Here is an 18,705-nt window from a genome sequence, read left to right as displayed (position 1 = left end):
CATGTAACTTCCGGTATTGCTTTGTTTACCCTTTACTAAATGTAGCGCTTCAGTCAGCTGTCTCACCAGCCTTTCCTCGGCTACTTTCCTCTTGGCATGTTGTTTTATCGCCGTCCTGCGTCTTGGAGGGGAACAGGGGACCACAGTGAGACCTACTTCTCAAAAACGTCTTACGATTGACCGCAGGATGGCAGTATACGTAATATATCGACAGTAAAGTAAGCCAAATCACCCGACATTTTCTTTATAAAGCAGGAAAATGTAGCTTTAAACTATGTTTTGTTTATAACTGTAGTGACGGTTCACACTTTAGCAGGCTTTTAATAACAATATATCATAGTGTGTGCGTGTGGGTGTGTGTTCGCGTGTGTGTGTGAAAGAGAGAGTGAGTGAGAGTGAGAGAGAGAGAGACAGAGAGAGAGCGAGGACTGTCTGAGAGCTGGAGTATCAGTGATAGGTTACAGATGTGCTTTAAAGTCGACATTACATTACATTTTGAATCTTATCACATGGTGTTTTCCTCCACGTTACGTCTTCATTAGGGTATTTGCATCTCGAATAACCCGCATGCTGGTTGGCTGAAAGGCAATCATCCCATCGTGGTGAAACAAACTCGCTCTGCTTTACATCGAGGAGTACAAGGAACGGAGCGCATCGGCTCTGCACACACTGCTTTAGTTTAGTCAAATAAGAAGCTATTTGACAATAGCCGGCACGGACTGTAGGGGCTGTGGAGGAGGTGGACCAGTGCAATGATGACGGGCAAATCAGTGAAAGACGTTGACAGATACCAGGCTGTCCTCAACTCTTTACTGGCGCTGGAAGAGAATAAATTCTGCGCTGACTGCGAATCAAAAGGTAGGTGTTTGCCAGTGTCTTGATCCTGTCCATGCCTGCGAATGATCAGTGCATGAATCGACCCTCTTGCTCATTTACTACGCCGGGAAATGCGGCATTGCATTCATCATCCCTCGACCAGTTACGTTGTACTATGGTGCAAGACACATCCTCGCAGGGCTGTAGCGCGGCATGCAGCTACATCATGCCAGCTCCCGAAAGTAATAGGGTATCCATAATCGCCAGGTAGCCACAATAGATAAAGATTTTATGAGGAATACCTTTCATCTAAGAAGGTTTCTGTAAATAATGAAGATATGACTTTATTACAGGATGAAATGAGTATATGTGATAATTAGTGAAAATTACTCCAACTATCAGGACCCTTGCAAGACACCTGAGGCTCCCTGAACCCCAGTACGGAAACCACTGGGGTAGCAGATAAAGAGATAGACATAGAGACACTTGTACTGACTTTGAGTCGCCCTGAACAGACTGTTCCTGCAGGCTGAGTGCCGACTTTAACTTTAAATTGAAGGGCACTACAATATTCTCACTTTATAATGGGACATATTTTAAGCTTGTCATCCCCAGTAATCACGTATAGTGTATAAGTTTCAGTGAATTAAGGAATTGGTTGTAGTGACGTCATACTGTCCCTCATGTTTTTATTTTTTAATTTTTGGGATGTTGGTATGTTATCCTTCTGCAAACGTTCTAAAATGCATCATCTGATTATTATATATACTGTATATAAGAATCACCATAGCCAGACACTCAATTTGATGTGTTTGTGCATGTGCACTGACCCTTCAGTCTGTTTGTAGCCACAATGAGGCCTTGAACTATTTCATCAGCTATTTGCGGAACCTGTTTTGCTATACTGGTGGTAAACACTTGAGTTAGAGACTGAATCAATAAACCGGTTGTCAAACATTTTGTGTTCATTTTGTTTTAGGATAAACTGATAAAAATCTGTGACTGTAAAACGCTCAAAACATACACGTGCTACTATAGGTCCACGCATTGGCAGATAAAGTGTCATGCACACAAAACCACTTCATAACAAGCATTGGTTCCCAGAGACAAATGTCAGTGAACAACTCTCCTGTTTCAACTGACAGTAATTATATTTATTAGGAGGTTGTTACATCCCTTTTCTACAAAATTACTTGTTTTCTTGCCAGGAACCTTGTGTATTTTAAAGAGATGCCCTGTTTTGGTATTAGCCCATTTGAGACTGATATAACGTGGTATGTCCTATATAGATTTCAGACCAGTTCTGATGTAACTCAGTGTCACTGTTGGTGTTGAAATGAATGAGATTGGCCTCTCCATACTGCACCTTGTCTGAGAAATGATTCAACAGGGCAGCTGCATGTTCTTCTTCCACATGGCTAGCACTGCTTTCACCTCAGTCATAAATTCTCAAGTGAAGGCCCTGAATGTCCGTAAATCACTGCACGCTGACACGCAGGGGACACCCTTGGGATTCCTTATGAAAACCTTATGAATGATATGCGGCTTCCCATATTTAACCGGGATTAAGATGTATTCTGTAGCACTGCATTCAGGTTCAGATCTGTGTTTGCTTCTTTAACAGACAGAGATAGACAAACAAACAAATGGACAGGCAAACAGCGTCAGGGAAACGCAATGTGTACAAAGCACTCTCATATCTTGGTTGTGTCGTGGCTTAAACATCTCCCTTTAATCTACACTTCTGCCTCATGACAGGATGGGATGAAAGAGTTGAAATCAATACGTTCTGGTAGCTTCTCTCTGGATTTATGTACCAGGCTGTGTCAGGACAGGGAGAAACATTTCTAATGTTTGGGGCAAACGTGTAGACAGGAACGCTCAGAGAGGTGGTGCAGACAGACAGACACACAGGTTTTTTGACCTCTTGTTTTGCTTGTTCATTTGGGCCGTCACTATTCAAGTGTTGCTTTCTGTGTCTCTCTTTATATTCCTCAGTCTCTGTCTGTCTCTTTGTTCATTTACAATACTGAGTCTGCATCTCTGTATCTCTTTCAGGTAGCTGTCAAATGCAGGTAAAAATGATCTGGGGTGCTGATGCTGGCATCACAAATATTTCATAAGAAACACTAAGCAGGTTGGATGGTTGCTGAAAATGACAACAACTGTCAATATGGATGTAGAGAGAATCATTTTTCCTTATTTATGCTCCCTAACGTAACATAAAATAACATCATTACACTGATTCAATTCATTGCCATAGCCTACAATTAACCTCAACAATAAAGTTAAGTTTTAGCTAAAGAAAACTTGAAACAATGTATAGTAAGCCAAAAGGCTCATTTCAAACCTTGTTGGTAATCTGAGTTTTAGAGACATCAGTGACAGTTGTAAAAGCAAATCTACTATACATCATCTGCTCAGTCTTTAGTATGTTTATACGTCGTTTTATGATAGATTCCTCAGGGTTTTTTTTCTGTTTTTCTTGCTTAATTTTCCTGTTAAAACACAAAAATCCAACTTCCCCATTAGAGGTGAAATGAGAACAGAGAACATGCACAGTACACAGACAATGGCAGGATTTGTACAGCACTTTGTTGAGATTACATGTGATGTCAGCGTCTCGGTTGGATTCAAACGTCACCAGGACACCGTGAATCTTTAGTTTTATAATACAAGGTTCTGTTCCAGTGCATATGGCCTCTGGATGGTCTTTTTAATAAGATATAAATAGAACTGCAGACGTTGTTAGACTTCAGGCAAACACTCTTGTGACTGTTCAGAAGTCAATTTTAAAAAAGCACACCGTGATCAGACTCTTGCAGCTTACCTAAAGACGTGACTGTTCCAAGACTCATCGTCGAAAGCACAAAAAATAAATAATAAGGCATCATTTTTTGCATTTGTGAAGCAGTGGACCAAATCAGGGACATGTGGAGAGAGAAAGTTCATTTAAATCATTTAGGTTTGTTTGTTGCTGTCTTGGATATTTGTCACATTTCGCTTCGAACTCGTCTTTTTTCTTTTTCTCACATACTCAAACATGTGGTCATCGAGCATGCCTGTGGATTGCTTTTTTGATTGGCCTGACTTCGCTGTGTGACAGACTGGTCTAATCAGACTGCAGATAAGATTAGGAGCTAGGGGAGAAAATAGCAACCACACACACACACATATACACGCCAAGGAACACCATGTAATGCTACTGACTGAAAGGTCACACATCTCTCTGATTTCCCACCTTTGTTCATGTAACTGTGTTAATGAATAAAATGACACTGTAATCTAGGTTGATGCTTGAAGAGAGGTATTTATCCTCCTAACTGATGAGCACATTTTCTTGAATATGTAAGTGTTACTCTTCTGTGCATTAGATGACAAACACAGACTCTCACAAAACCACACACGTGCACACCTTTAAAGCATTCGTCTCCTGCGCTTCTTTCCGTCAAGTCAGTCTTTTGGCCATGTGGTGCTCGATGAGGTTTGGCTTGATCTTGTTTGCTTTGACAGAGATTACTGTGAGTTTATCACCTTCCTCCATCTGGGTGATTGAAGAGGAAGTGGCAAAATGTATGGAGCCAAGTGTGTGCTTACACCAGCACATGAAAACAAACTCAAAAACACATTAACAGTGCTATCAGTCCATCCCTATCTATGCATAATGTACAATGAAACAGTATCTCTGCTTTTTGACTGCAGTTGACTGCTTGTGCTGCCCAACTTCCTGTGTCTCTTTTCCTCTGTACCACACGACGTTCTGTATTATTTGTTTTTTATTTTCTCACTTTCTCACAATGTGACATTTCTACTGTAAATCCTCAATACTGCCAGGAAATAATGAAGAAATGGGGGAGAGAGGGTAGGTGCATAATGTTGTCAACACTTCTACCTCTGGCTTCAGTCTCAAGGGGTTGTGTGTGTGTGTGTGTGTTTGCATAAAAGCCTTCCTCCTTTATTGTCTCCATTGTACTTGTGTTTACGTACAGACCGGGCCCCGGTTGCCGTGGAGATATCACCTGGCAATATCATGCCTTATCCCTCCACCACCACCTAGCCCCCCTCCCCTCACACCCTTTAATCTCATCCAATCAGAAGCCAGCAGGGATTTCCATTGAAACATTGAGGTGAGGGCTGTTTGTGTCCCCTGGCTGGCACAGAGTTCACAGAGTGTCACAATACCAAGGAGTGGGTGGCACTGTGGTAGTCTACAGTATATTACTGTGTGTATACACTTCACTAATACACTACCATGGTTGGATTAACCTTCTCGGGGGCCCCCTGGGAAAAATAAGCTGCTGGGTCCCTATTAACACCTCTGATCCTCCCACTCTGTGTGCAATGTGTACAATATTGCTGGAATATTACATGGTCCCAGGTTTGCATTAAGCATTAAGAATATTCAACGTGTAAGCACAGCATCAGCTGAGGGTCTTAAAATTAGATTTTGACCCAGAGCCCCTCTATATTCCCATATTCCCAAATAAAGTTACAAATTAATCAAATTACCGCACAACAATTGCTACACAATGAACCTTGGGCTTTTAGGGGGGGTCCTGGCAGTTGCCCCACTTAGCCTGGTTGGTAATCCAGCCTTATACAACTGTTTATAATAGAAAAACACACAAACAGTGTGATACGGTTCTGTTATGCCTAGCTTACCTATAAATTGCCTCACAACTCTACAACAAAAAGACAAAATACCAGGAACAGATTATAATAAAATGTGACAGCACAGGCTACAGTCTTAAAAATTACCAGAAACAATTCACAAAGGTAGCAGGTACTTCAGGGCAATTTTATTGTAATGTTATATTGTCCACCCCTTTTGTGTCACCAGCAGTAGCTTTCAAGAGAAAAATGGGGTCTGAGGAAGAGTTTCTATACAGTATTATAGGTAGTGTTGTCGTTGTTGTGGGGGTGGCATTGATTTATCTTATGTTTATTTTACAGTGAATGATACTTATAATAAAACCTTTGTATTGCACTCTTTAAAATATTACAAAGTTTTCCTACAGCTATGCAAATGCAGAAATAACAATCATATTAACTACAGAGAGCAGAAATAACAATATCAGTAATAGGATAAAATGCATACAAGCAAGTCTAAAAATGTGTTTTGAGAAGAACCTAAAGCTTACAGTGATGGAGTGTCTTACTCATCTTTTGATGTATAACCCATTCAACCTCAATGACTCACCTGCAGGATCACAGTAGTGTCACTCTCATTGCAACACAGATGGTGGGTTTGTATTAGTAAATTATCAATAGGGGTCCATCTGCTTAGCTCATACTGGGACTGGGTCACTGTGTGGCCTCTGGGTTTCTGGATTGGTTTAGATGCTGAGGGGCTAGATGATGGGACGAGTGTGTGTATACATGAGTGTGTGTTTGTGTGGTGGCGTAGGAGGGCGTAGGATCCACTGATGACTGAGGCTCTGTGGGAGTAACTGGATGTTCATGTGGAACATGTGCACTTATGGGTGTCACCATAGGTGTGTGTCAGAAAAGCGTTCCTGGGAAGGGAGATGTTAATATGTGTGTTAATGTATGATTCTGTTTTTTAGTTTTGTTTAATTGACATTATGAGGAGGGGGACATCAGATGCAATTACAAAATGTCAAGGACAACACAAAAATGTGCAACACTTATTTCTATTGCGGTTCTTGAGGTAAAGATAGCAAAGATGCCGGAGTCCAGGTGACCAGGGACATCATGCTAGCAAACAAACCAACACAATAACCGATATCATCGTAAACAAAAAATCTTAAATCAAACAATCCTACAAATACATTCTAAAGAATCACATACAAATTTGAACTATTATGGTAAACTTCCAAGTTTCCCATAAGCCATAGTCTGACCTTTTTCAAAAACCGTGGTTATTTATTATTTTAAAATGTAGAAACAACTCATTCTAATTTCTGGCACCACAACACCAACAAGAACACCGACCCATGTTGGTGTTGAATCCTGGTGTGCAACACTAGCTCTAGTGTGGTGGGCATGAGTTCCCCCAACCCGAAGTTCATATTTGAGATACTCAGAGATACTTAATATTAATATTATGTACCACACTGAGTTGAGCTGTTGGACCTGTGCTTGTTTTCCCAGACCTTTAAAGGCATGTGCAGATTGAGTAGTAAAAGCAACTCAAAGCAGGAGAATTGGCCAGGAGTCTGACTTCCTTGATCAATTGAATTAGCTTTTCTAGCCAAAAACCTAGTTCTGTTGTTCACTTTGCTCAGGGTGTTAATGGCAAGCTCTCTCCACCCAGATTACTGTCTAACAAACATAATAGATAACTAACAGAGAGCTTGGCAATGCTGTTGTGTGTGTCTGTGTGTGTGTGTGTGATTGTTAATGCATCACAGTGGTGTGTGTTGTTCTTTTTCCATATTTAAGATGATTAATATCCTCATAAATTTGATAAATGACAGAAATTCCCGGTGTAGGATTACCTTCCAGGCAGCCATTGATTTCCATTTATTTCCGTATGGTATGAAAATGTATTAGCACGCTCTTGAAACTTGCTTGAGTTGTATAATTCATCATCGTGAACATTAAGGCTATATTTTTGTATTTTTACAAAGTTACTTTGTCATTATGAGGTATTGAAGTTCAGTTTTCATACTATATGGAAATTAATGGGAATCAATGGCTACCGAGAAGGTGGATAAAATTCATACAAAACTTGCCTGAAACTGCATAGCAGGCATTCAAAAATGCTCAATAAAAATGTAAATTATACATAGTAGTTATATGGATAAAACTTAAAACTTGCAAATACACTGGTGTGGCCCTTTGAATTTAACATTTTATTTAAGGAAAGGATTAAAGTTAGCAGTGTACTGGAGGGAGAAACGTTTAAGTTGAGCGGTTACAAAATTAATGTAGCCAGTAAAGGTCCTCACAAGTGTTGTAATACAAATGAATGTGTGTGTGTGGGTGAGTGACAGAGAGGTTCATTATAGATCTCTGTTTGCACACGCTGCTCGTCATACCCCCTGTACATCCCAGCAGGTCATCAAACAGCTAAAGTCCACCATTTGATGACTATAAAAATCCCCTCTTGTTTGTATCTGTTTTTGGCTCTCGCCCCAGCTCTGCCTTCTCCTCCCCTGATGTGCTTCAAGCTGCATGTTTGACAACCACAACCACAGTTAGTTTTTGCCAGGATGATTCATCAATCTCTGATGCAAACCCTCTACTTTTGGGTAGTTTGCCCTAGAAAAACTGAGGACAGATTTATTAGTCAAACCTAATAAATATTTAATTATACCTCAAAAGAAGGTGTTGACATTTGTTTTTTGATTACAAAAAGACAAGAGGAAGCTTACTCACTGCTCTTACCCAACAGTGGAGAAATGTACACCGCAATGCAAACACTGAGAATCTGATTTGTAGTGATTGCTTGTTCAATCTTTCCTTCCTTTTTTAAGCGTGTATTCCTCCTACTCTCATCCTACTACATCTGTTCAAAGTCCCTGGAGGTGTGCATTGTTGCTGGACAGACATACTGTAAATGGGTTCTTACTCAAGCACTGCATTGATTGGAATCAGGCTACTGTGGTGCAGTGTGCAGGTTCAACTCTGTCCTGCTTCTTCTTCCTTGGCACACCTGGTCGGCACACTCCCGTACACACCTGAGCACCAGGACTCCAAACATTCACAATACTCTGCTGCAAGCAGATAAGACCTATACTTGTGCACACACCAATGGACGCAGGAACACACACAGTTTGGAAAGAAAAATATTGCAGTGTATGGAAGAGACTAAGAGTCTACAGTCATACTAGCAGCTCTGTGAGGCTTTACTTAGGCACAGTGGTGCTTTGAGCTAAATGCTAATGTCAGCATGCTCACAATGACAATATTTATATGCTGATGTTTAGCTGGTAAAATGTTGACCATGTTAATATTAGTTTAGTGTGCTAACATGGAACATTTGCTAAGTAGCACTAAACACAAAGTGCAGCAGAGGGTGGTGGGAATGTCAATAGCTTTGCTGGTATTCATAAACCGAAATGTTGGACATATACACATTTTGTTGAAACGTTAAGTTAAAAAAAGTTATCATTAGGCGCTCATGGTTGTCTGTACCAAATTTCATGGCAGTCCATCCAGTAGTTGTTGAGATATTTTAGTCTGGACCAAAGTGATAGACCAACAGACCAACTTTGTCATCCCTAGAGCCACACCACTAGCCTGGCTAAAAGAGATAGAATATCAGTACAATATGCAACCCCAGAAAGTAAGGGTGGAGAATGTAATAGAAAGGGAGAATTAGAACTGTGAGCGAGAGATATGGACGGACAGGGGAGAAGACGAGGGAGGCAGCAGTGGTGAATGCGAGAGATAAGAAATGGAGCATTAGAATAAGGATGAGGAGGAAAAACTAATTCCAGCATTCAGGGAGTTCAACACAATTGACTATCTCTCTCTTTCTCTCTGTCAGTGCCAATGTTTACAGCGGTTAAGCAGGCTTTACAGAGTAATTCTACTATTATTAGCCGACATGACAGCTAATGCTGCAGCCAGATGGTCAGGATGATGGACATACTCTCGGTCTGTCTGGTGACCTTCTGTGTAAGTTTACTTGTTTGTGCTCTGTACTTTTGTTTGCATTTTTGCCCATTGCTGTCTTTCCCTTTCCCAATTTGAAAATGTAGCCTGCAAACTGGGCAACCCAGAAATACATGAAAATACAGCACCAGCATTATGATTGCCTTCTATTGATGCAAACAGAGAAACCCTTTTAGCATTCATAATTCAGGATGCAGCCAAGACATGAAACTATTATTTGACTCTGCACCCAGACAGTGTTTCCGCAGCTGCCGATAAGAGGAAGTTTGTGCATGTTTTCTCTATTGAAACTCAACTTCCTCTTTCATTTGCATAGAATGGCCTTTCTTAAACACTGCTCAGTGACTTTGGCTGACAATGAGAAAAGCTGCTCTTCCACCTAGTGGCGTAAAGGCCACAGTGCATCAACTTGTAGTAAGGTTGCAAACACGGACTCAACAGAGTTGAGTGGAGAGGTGAAGACAGAGGCAGACTAGAGTGAGTGAGGGAGGGGGAGCAGGAAGAGAGAAGGGAGAAGAGAGAAGGGAAGGAGGGGCAAGAAGAGGGAACGATGTAGGGAGAGATGGGGAGAGGAGCAGCAGTATTCTCTTTGAAGCTGACTGTATTCTCTGAAGAGGACTGTTGCATAATTTCAGCAGAAAAATAGCCTGACAGTGTTGTTTTTATTTCCCCCTTCTCAGAATTGTCTGTTCAGGCAAGGATCCTGACAGTTCTGCAGATAGAAGGAAGATACACAGAGGCACACACAACACTATATGAAGCTAAAACCTATAAACCTATGGGGGTGAACACAACACTCAAATGTAACTATTACGATACATATGGCAGTAAGATGGACAAAATGGCCCACTCAGACAACCATGCACCCACACACACAGGCTCATGACCAAATGAGTAATCATCCCTGCAGGTATCCAGGCTCTGAGTGTGTGTTTGTGTGACTTTCTACTCCCCCTCTCTCCTCTCAGTCTCAGCTATGTAGGCTAACTCTCCTGTTGGATCCCATTATGTGTCAGGACACAGCATGACTTACACAGGATTAGATGTGTTCCCAGCTGAATTCAAACTCATAATTGAATTTCAGGCTTGTCTCTCTATAATTGGACAGAAATTAATCAGTGAGTTTTTCTCTTCATTCTTAAGCCTTTCGCCTGCTTACTCTACCTCTTTATTATACTTCTAGATTCACTCTACATCTCTTTTCTTAGTTTTTTGTTTTGTTGCCCAAATACTTTATTGGCCCTCTCTAAAGACCATCTGCTCTAAATATTAAATACTACCTTCCTCTCTCTGCCAGGTCCAAGATGGGCATCCTGGAATTTGGGTATCTTCATCTGTATCCGCTGTGCTGGTATCCATCGAAACCTGGGGGTCCACATCTCCAAGGTCAAGTCTGTCAATCTGGACCAGTGGACGCAGGAGCAGGTCCAGGTCAGAGGTCACATTAAGATGGGGACATTTGCTTTGTGAAATACAGTACATGGTTTTTCACAAAATAACCATGTGATACAGTACATGATGATTGGGATCACATATAATAGATCAGGGCATGACACTTTACACCAACTCCAAGTGGCTTCTGTCAACAGCAACTAAAGCCTTGATGCTGTGATTTCCAGCTTATGGAGGCAGTTGTTTGACATGTTGAGAAATATGTTAATTGCTTTCTTGCCGGGAGTTAGATGAGAAGATCGATACCACTGTCATATTAGCTTAGCCTAGCTTAGCTTAGCATAAAGACTGGAAACAGACTGGAGGGGGGAAACAGTTAGCATTGATCTTTCCTCTATAAAATCACTAGTCATTTTTATACTTTGGTTATTGTACAGATTAAACAAGTTTTGCCATTGAGCATCACCAGGCCATCTGTTTCCCCCTGTTTTCAGTCTAATGCTAAGCTAAGCTAATTAACAGCTGGTTGTATCTTCATTTTTAGCTAAAGACACGAGAGTGGTATCAAGCATACCATCTTACTCCCAGCCAGAAAGCACATAAGTGTATTTCCCAAAATGTCAAGCTATGTCTTTATCTTTACTGGACAAAATCTTTGGAAAAGTGCAATGTTAAAATTTCATACAAAACAGCTGTCTTTGTTCACTGCTTACTACAGCCTTTTCTTTTGCAAATAGTTTAGGTACTCACCAATACTGGGGTATAGCAATGTAGTTTAAGGGTAGTAAGATCATAGAAAAGGGGTATAAATCTTGGAATAATGAGGGACTTGTCACTTATTTATGGGGCACAGCAGCATACTTACACATACCCCCATACAGTAGGGGGCTTAACAGGTTAAATGTTAGCCCACTGCATACACATCATTGGATTGACTACAGTGTAGGGGCTGTTCCTTATAGTAATGGATGACAGAAAAGCTGTTATAGATAGATATAGTTGTTATAGAGGAGAACCCTAACCAGCTTTAATGTCTTAATGAGTATAATTTATTTATTCTTTCCTCAAAAATGCTCAGTTGTTACTCCCTTGTTCCCCATAGTCTTGTTTTCTTCCACTGTACCTACATTTAAGTACCAGTAGGCTCTGATAAGCATTTATCATTCATAATATTAATACTTGTATGTTCACATACAGTAGAGGAAGTACTTTTAGTAACACTTTCCCATCAGTATGCAGTATGATAGGCATGAAAGTCAGCATTATGCTTCCCAGTGTAATAATTTTCCCATAGTCAGCATCTTTATTTTTCTCTTTCTCTACATCCACAATAAGAATTTACACAGTTTTATTATCAGGGCTCCACCACACGCAATAGGAATAGCACCTTGGATATTGTATCTTTCCATTTTTAGACTGCTTAACACTGCGACATGGTTTGTTGTGTTTTGGTGTCACCAGTGTGTTCAGGAGATGGGCAATGCCAAAGCCAAACGTCTCTACGAGGCTTTCTTACCTGAGTGCTTCCAGCGCCCCGAGACAGACCAGTCTGCAGAGATCTTCATCAGGGACAAGTATGATAGGAAGAAGTACATGGATAAGGTCATTGACATCCAGATGCTCAGGGTGAGTCTGGACACCCACGCAGAAAAAAGCTTTGTGCTTGTGCCTCAAACAGGATCAGCAGAAAAAAAAAACTAGACAGGACAGTGAACAACACACTTTCGTGTCTCGTCGCTCTTCATCTACCACTGTCACAATACTGTTGAGCAAGGCCATTCCACCTGAAGTATCTGCTTGCTCAACAAAACCATTTGTTTTCTCTGTACAGAAAGAAAAGAGCTGTGACAATATACCCAAGGAACCAGTTGTGTTTGAGAAGATGAAATTGGTGAGTACATCTTTTCATGTTCATACTGGTTGTATTAATAGAGCAGAACTGATCTTGTCCTTAAATTGATTAATTTTTAACATTCAGCTGATGCTCTTAGGAGCTTAAGAAAGAGGAGAGAGGGGGTTAGTCAGTGAGGTGAAGGTGACACAAGGGGAAAATTGGAAGTAACTTTGCTGTTTTGAGTAGGAAGGTCATTTCACCACCAGGGAGTCTGGATTGAAGCTCATTTGTCAATGCAGACATGTTGCCTTAATTGTATCGACTTTCTCTGTTGTGACAGAAAAAAGACATCAGCCCGAAGACAGATTCCCAGTCTGTTACAGACCTACTTGGATTAGGTATTGTACCTCACACACACACACACACACACACACACACACACACACACACACACACTTACAGTATAATGCTAAGAACAGTATGACGGATCATTACTAGTACATTCGGTTGCCTATTGGTTAGCACAGCCACATTATATGTATTGAAATGCTTTCTATCTATATCACAGAAGCGAGAAATGCTTTGTTAGCGTTCTTTTCCAAATGTCAGAGAAGTTAGAAAGCAACATTTGTCAACATGGATCCTATTTTCTATCAATTAATATTAATTGTAGCTAGAATTGCAACTTCCTCAACTATGTTTGTGTTGCTTGTCTGTGTTCTACAAGCAAGTGGGCACCAAGTTTAAGGTTGACAATTTGAGGTTTGATTAGATTTTATCTTAAAGAAATAATATCAAAATAATAATCATAACCATGCTTCCGTCTACTCTCTATAAGATGCCCCTGCTCCAAGTCCTGCAGTGTCTAATGGTGGAGGATGTGTTCCAGACAGTAATGAGAGCCCAGCAGTGTCTCATCCAGCTCTGGCCCACTCTGCACTGGATCTCTTCAGCTCCCCGCCAGCACCTTCCTCTACTTCCTCCACTAAAACCATGGTAGGAGTTAACACGCTGTACATACTGTACACCTTCTGCTCTCCTCAGAACCCTTATGTTTTTAGCCATGCTAGCGGCATGGCTCTAGGGATGGCAATGTCTGACTGTCTGTCAGTCGGTCCAGACTGCAATATCTCAACAACTCTTGGATGGATTGCCATCAAAGTTTGGACATTGATGCCACCCTCTCGCCCTCCCTATCCAGCCTGTTTCCAGCTCCATGCCTCAGAGCAGAGTGACTGCCTCTGTACCTGAAAACCTCAGTCTGTTCCTGGATCCGGCAGCCAAAGCAGAGGAGGGCACTGTCAAGAAACTGTCCAAGGACTCTATTCTCTCCCTGTACGCCTCCACCCCCTCAGTGCACGCCACCAGTATGGCTACTCACGGTGAGAACTGGAGAACCTTGATGTTGTTTTCTCCATGTGTCCTTAAGTCTTAATTTAATTGGTAAGTTTCATCAAGAGACTAGAGAATTTGCATTATTAATTTCTTGCTGCCAAAATGGCTGCTTTCTATCTGTGATTATTTTCAGCAGGCTTGTACATGAACCAAATGGGATACCCAACACACCCGTATGGTTCATACCATTCTTTAGCCCAGGCAGGTGGAATGGGAGGCGCCATGATGACATCACAGATAGCCATGATGGGACAGCAACAGAGTGGAATGATTGGAGTTCAACAGAACGGCATGATGGGACAGCAGAATGGCTTAATGGGTGGCCAAGGCGTCATGACTCAGCCTAGTGGTGTTATGGCATCACCCTACATGACAGGGATGACCCAGGGCATGATGGGACAGCAGCAAAGCGGAATGATGGTACAGCAGCAGACTGGGATGATGGGACAGCAGCAGAATGGCATTATGGGACAGCAGCAAAGTGGGATGATGGGACAGCAGCAGGTTGGAGGTTTGGCCACATTACCTCATCAGCAGGTGTATGGAGTGCAACAAACCCAGCAGCTACAGTGGAACATTACCCAGGTGTGTGTGTGTGTGTTTGTTTTGGACCATATACATTTTGAAAGTAGTAAAAGCACTGTTAATAACAATGTGTGTTTTGTGTCTGTCAGATGACTCAGCACATGGCCGGCATGAATCTCTACAGCAGCAATGGCATGATGGGATACAGCAGTCAACACATGGGAGGCTCGACCAATCCAGGCTCAGTGCACATGACAGCACACGTTTGGAAATGATCTCATCCAAGGAGTGATGTAACGCCAATAACCCACAAAAGAGAGGGGAACTGAGTTGTAGGAATCTGTGGATTAGACGCTCCATGAGACATTTTCTAATGCAAGGGAGGAGGAGGAAGAGGAGGGGGAGGAGACAGGTGTGAAGAAGAATAAGGTTTGGGGAAACCACAACTACCTCTCTTTCTCTCTCCTCTCTCCCCATGCTTCCTCTTCTCGTATCATCCATGGCCATGTTTTGCATATTTCCATGCTTGCCTTCAGAACATTTTCGTATAAAGACAACAGGGTTCAGAGGTTCACTGGTTAGGACTACACATCTTTCTTTGTACCCAGCCTGTGTGTGAGAGTGTGTGTGCGCACTTCTGCTGTATGTGGGTGTCAACTAACTGCTTGACTTAAAAGACCAGTTTGGTTTTCGGAGAATTTTACAGTTTTTCTTACTTGATCAGAATCAGAATAAAAAAAAAAATGCAAAGGTTAGCCTAACTTAAAGGTGGGGTATTCGATTCTGGAGAAATCCAATACCATGACAAACACCATGATAAAGAGTGAACAAAGACATAGTAAGTTATGTTAGCTAGGTTGTGGGTTACAAACTGTCCCTACAGTTGCTGCTACGAAGCTAACAGCCTTAGAGGACGGGATGGTTTCCCAGAGCCAGCAAATCAGCTTCGGACAGCAATACTCACAACTCTCCTGCTACTATAGCTAACATCACAACAACAGCATATCTTGGCAAACCGGAAAGTAAGCTGAATGTCTGAGCCACTTTGTTTGTTTCCCATTTACAGAGCCAGGACACACACTGAATGGACAGCTAGTGGACCGTGAGGAGATATTTGCTGAATTTGACAAAAAGACGTGTATTGGATTCGAATCGCGTACCCCGCCTTTAACTCAATTGGTTGATGTGCTTGAATATTGACATTTATTGGAACAAGACCCATTTCCCCTAAAAGGAGGGAAACACACACTGTTGCAAGGCTAAGGGTTTAACATTTTCGAATGTGTTAAATTGTTTGAAATTTTGGAAATGCGCTTATTTGCTTTTTTGCTGAGAGTTAAATGAGAATATTGATACCACTCTTATGTCTGCACGCCAAATATGAAGCTACTGCCAGCAGCCAGTTAGTTTAGCATAAAGACTGGAATCAGGGGAAACAGCTAGTCTGACTCTGTCCAATGCAAAACAAAATCAGCCTACCAGCACCTCTGAAGTTCACTTATTAACGCAGTATATCTCATTTGTTTAATCCATACAAAACAACGTAAAAATGACGCATTGTGGTTTCTAATGGGGACTATTTTTTGACCAGTGGAGACTTTGTACAGATTAAACAAATTAGATATAACATGTGAATTAGTGAGCTTTAGATGTACTTGTAGGTTGTTTCCAGTCTTGTGCTAAGCTAACCAGCTGCTGGAGGTAGCTTCATATGTACCGTACAGAGATGAGAGTAGTATCCATCTTCTTATCTAACTCTTGTCAAGAAAGTGAATAAGTGTTCAGCTTATGTCAAATACAAAATGTCTGACTATTCTTTTGGCTCAGCATTAAGAATGTTTCTTAACAAATCATTCATAACAGAATCCAACAATTAGTTTCATTTTAGACAGCTTTCAAGTGCACAGGGGTTAGCAGTTTTATACCTTAAAGGTTTTAGGTGGCTTATCATTTTAAAATGATATTGTCCTTCTTGTGAGAGGAGCATCAAGCTAGGCTAGGCTACGCTAGTCTCTTAATTCATCACACCTTCAAGCTGCAAGATATTAATGAATTTGTCTGGCTCTGTATAAGTAGGAAAAATGTATAAAATCTTACAAAAACCAATGTATCCTTTGTAACAAATGTCCTTTCTAAATACTTAAGTTATCCTACCCGTCCAACAATATTAAAATGTAAGAAATCCCTTTACGTGTTAAGTTCCTAGATCCTCACTGTCTCACAAGTTAGAGCAGCTACACAACCTACCTAAACAGCCCTTAATTATGATGTCTTCTACTCAATTTAGAGAGGGCTTCTTTTAGAATCAATATCTAATCTCAATTTAAGTGTCAAAAGTCCTAAACTGGCTTTTGGGAGACCAAAGATCAACGCTAGCTTTATTATGGTTGTACAGTATTCCAATGCTTTGTTACATCTGTATAGTCACTTAACTAGTGATTAGTAGAAAATTCTATTCAGAAGTCCTTTAACAGTTTGGTCATACCTGTTCTTACATGATGAATGTTTGGGCATATCAATTCACTGTGCTATTTCCTCAGCAAGGGGTGGGACACTTAAAAAGTCACTTGCATGCAGTGCCATCATGTAAATGCTGAGTAAACGCTCACACACCTCAAGTTAATCTACCTTGTACAATAGAGGCCTCAAATAATGTTGAATGTCCATAAATATGAGAGAAAGAGAGAGAGAGAGGTGGGGACAGAGAAAACTTTAAAGTACAGATCAGTCATGTTTCAGATTCTTCCACTGAATTGCATGAGGAGAATGTTTTTCTAGCTCTGGTTGTATGTAATGTATGTTTATTAAGATATCCGAATGTGTCTCTGGAATGTGTATCTCTGAATGTTTCTCTCTACATGTCAATCAGTCTCTGACCAAGACCAACAAAAAATCTCAATGAATGTGTGTCCTGAATGTGTTCACGATTGTACTGTACTGGTTTTGAATACACACACCTGAGCATTGCTGGGGTGTGTTTGTTTTTTATATTCTATGACTCATAGAAATGAACACTTGTGTCTTTTGAATGTTCTGTGGTCAACAGCGTCCTGTCCGTTTTTGGTGAATTGTTGTATTCAAACAAGTTTTGATGTAACTGTCTTACCATCAAGTTAAGAGCAAACTGTGACCAGGCTGACGCATTTTCAGGTCACTCTGGGGGTGTTTACAATTTGTCCAAACCACTTCTTGTGAAGCAAAAAGTGATTGTACGACCACAATCTGTCACCTCTCAATGTTTTAGGTAACCCTTCTACACTTCTCCCACACAACACTGATTTCTGTGTCCTGATTTCTCTGAAAGTGTCTAAATATGTCCATTCTTATAAATGCATGAAGCCATTAGTGTAAATAATCTCAGTCTTTCCATTTTTTCAAAGAAACACTTTGTGTTAAGTTGCCATTATGAATGTGAGGGGTAAGAATGTAAGAGGAGCAGCTGAAAGAGAATTGCATTAACATACTCCAGCATAGTAAGATTCTTATTAACTGCTGCCAATAAACAAGCAGTACAGCCTTCACAACTCAGAAACTTGTCTATTCCTTCCAGGTATTTCTTTCCATTTTAGCTAATTTGGTGGGAGTTGAGGCAACAGTGTGACAGCGGCAGTCACTTCTTTGCTGATTGCAATATCACCGTAAGACAATGTGTCGTCTCTGCACTGTAACAGCAGATCTGTCAGCTGGCGATGAGAAGTTTCTGGAAAAGCAGAAACAATCCATCTCTGTGTGATGACGCTTCACCTGAGCTTTTTCATCTGTGATTATCTTTAAATTTAGGCTGCTTGTAATCGGTTCCTTTTTTTGTCTGGTATATTTTCAGTGAAATAAGAGCAAATGAAGGAATGTATCTTTTTATGTACTTGTCGATCAAGATATTGTGTACATTATTCTTTATCAGAATATCACTGTATATTATGTTTCTTAAACAAGATTGATGAACATGTATTGTATATTACTTCTGCATTTTTCACATGCTTTGCCCCTTTTGATTTCATGTTCACACAAGTTAGTCACTTAAATTTGAGAATATGTATGTAACATACAATACTTGTCTCTGTGAAAATATACAAAATAAATATTGTTTTGATTAAATTAAAGTATTTTCTTTATCTTTTTCTCTATGAAATTTTTAACCATTCATGTGCCTATCAGCA

General features: G+C 40.8%; 1 protein-coding gene across 3 annotated transcripts; it reads left to right on the top strand.

Annotated features, from left to right (window-relative positions):
* The first annotated feature begins 68 nt into the window (after window positions 1–68).
* On the top strand, window positions 69–18,648 carry smap2 (small ArfGAP2). Of its 3 annotated transcripts, none has more exons than XM_044171126.1 (10): window positions 69–218; window positions 543–858; window positions 10,700–10,833; window positions 12,256–12,420; window positions 12,626–12,685; window positions 12,969–13,026; window positions 13,467–13,624; window positions 13,830–14,010; window positions 14,157–14,608; window positions 14,698–18,648. In XM_044171126.1, exons 2-10 carry the CDS (start codon window positions 753–755, stop codon window positions 14,821–14,823), a joined length of 1,440 nt encoding a protein of 479 aa, XP_044027061.1. In that variant the 5' UTR covers window positions 69–218; window positions 543–752; the 3' UTR covers window positions 14,824–18,648. The 3 variants fall into 3 exon arrangements, 2 of the variants coding, with proteins under 2 accessions (XP_044027061.1, XP_044027062.1); XR_006375144.1 differs by lacking the exon at window positions 69–218 and having other exon boundaries at window positions 374–858; window positions 14,698–14,977; window positions 15,615–18,648; XM_044171127.1 differs by lacking the exon at window positions 69–218 and having other exon boundaries at window positions 378–858; window positions 14,160–14,608.
* The last annotated feature ends 57 nt before the right edge of the window (window positions 18,649–18,705 follow it).

Source organism: Siniperca chuatsi, linkage group LG17, assembly GCF_020085105.1.
Source record: "Siniperca chuatsi isolate FFG_IHB_CAS linkage group LG17, ASM2008510v1, whole genome shotgun sequence".
NCBI lineage: Eukaryota > Metazoa > Chordata > Actinopteri > Centrarchiformes > Sinipercidae > Siniperca > Siniperca chuatsi.
This window is presented reverse-complemented; position numbering and strand designations above follow the sequence as displayed.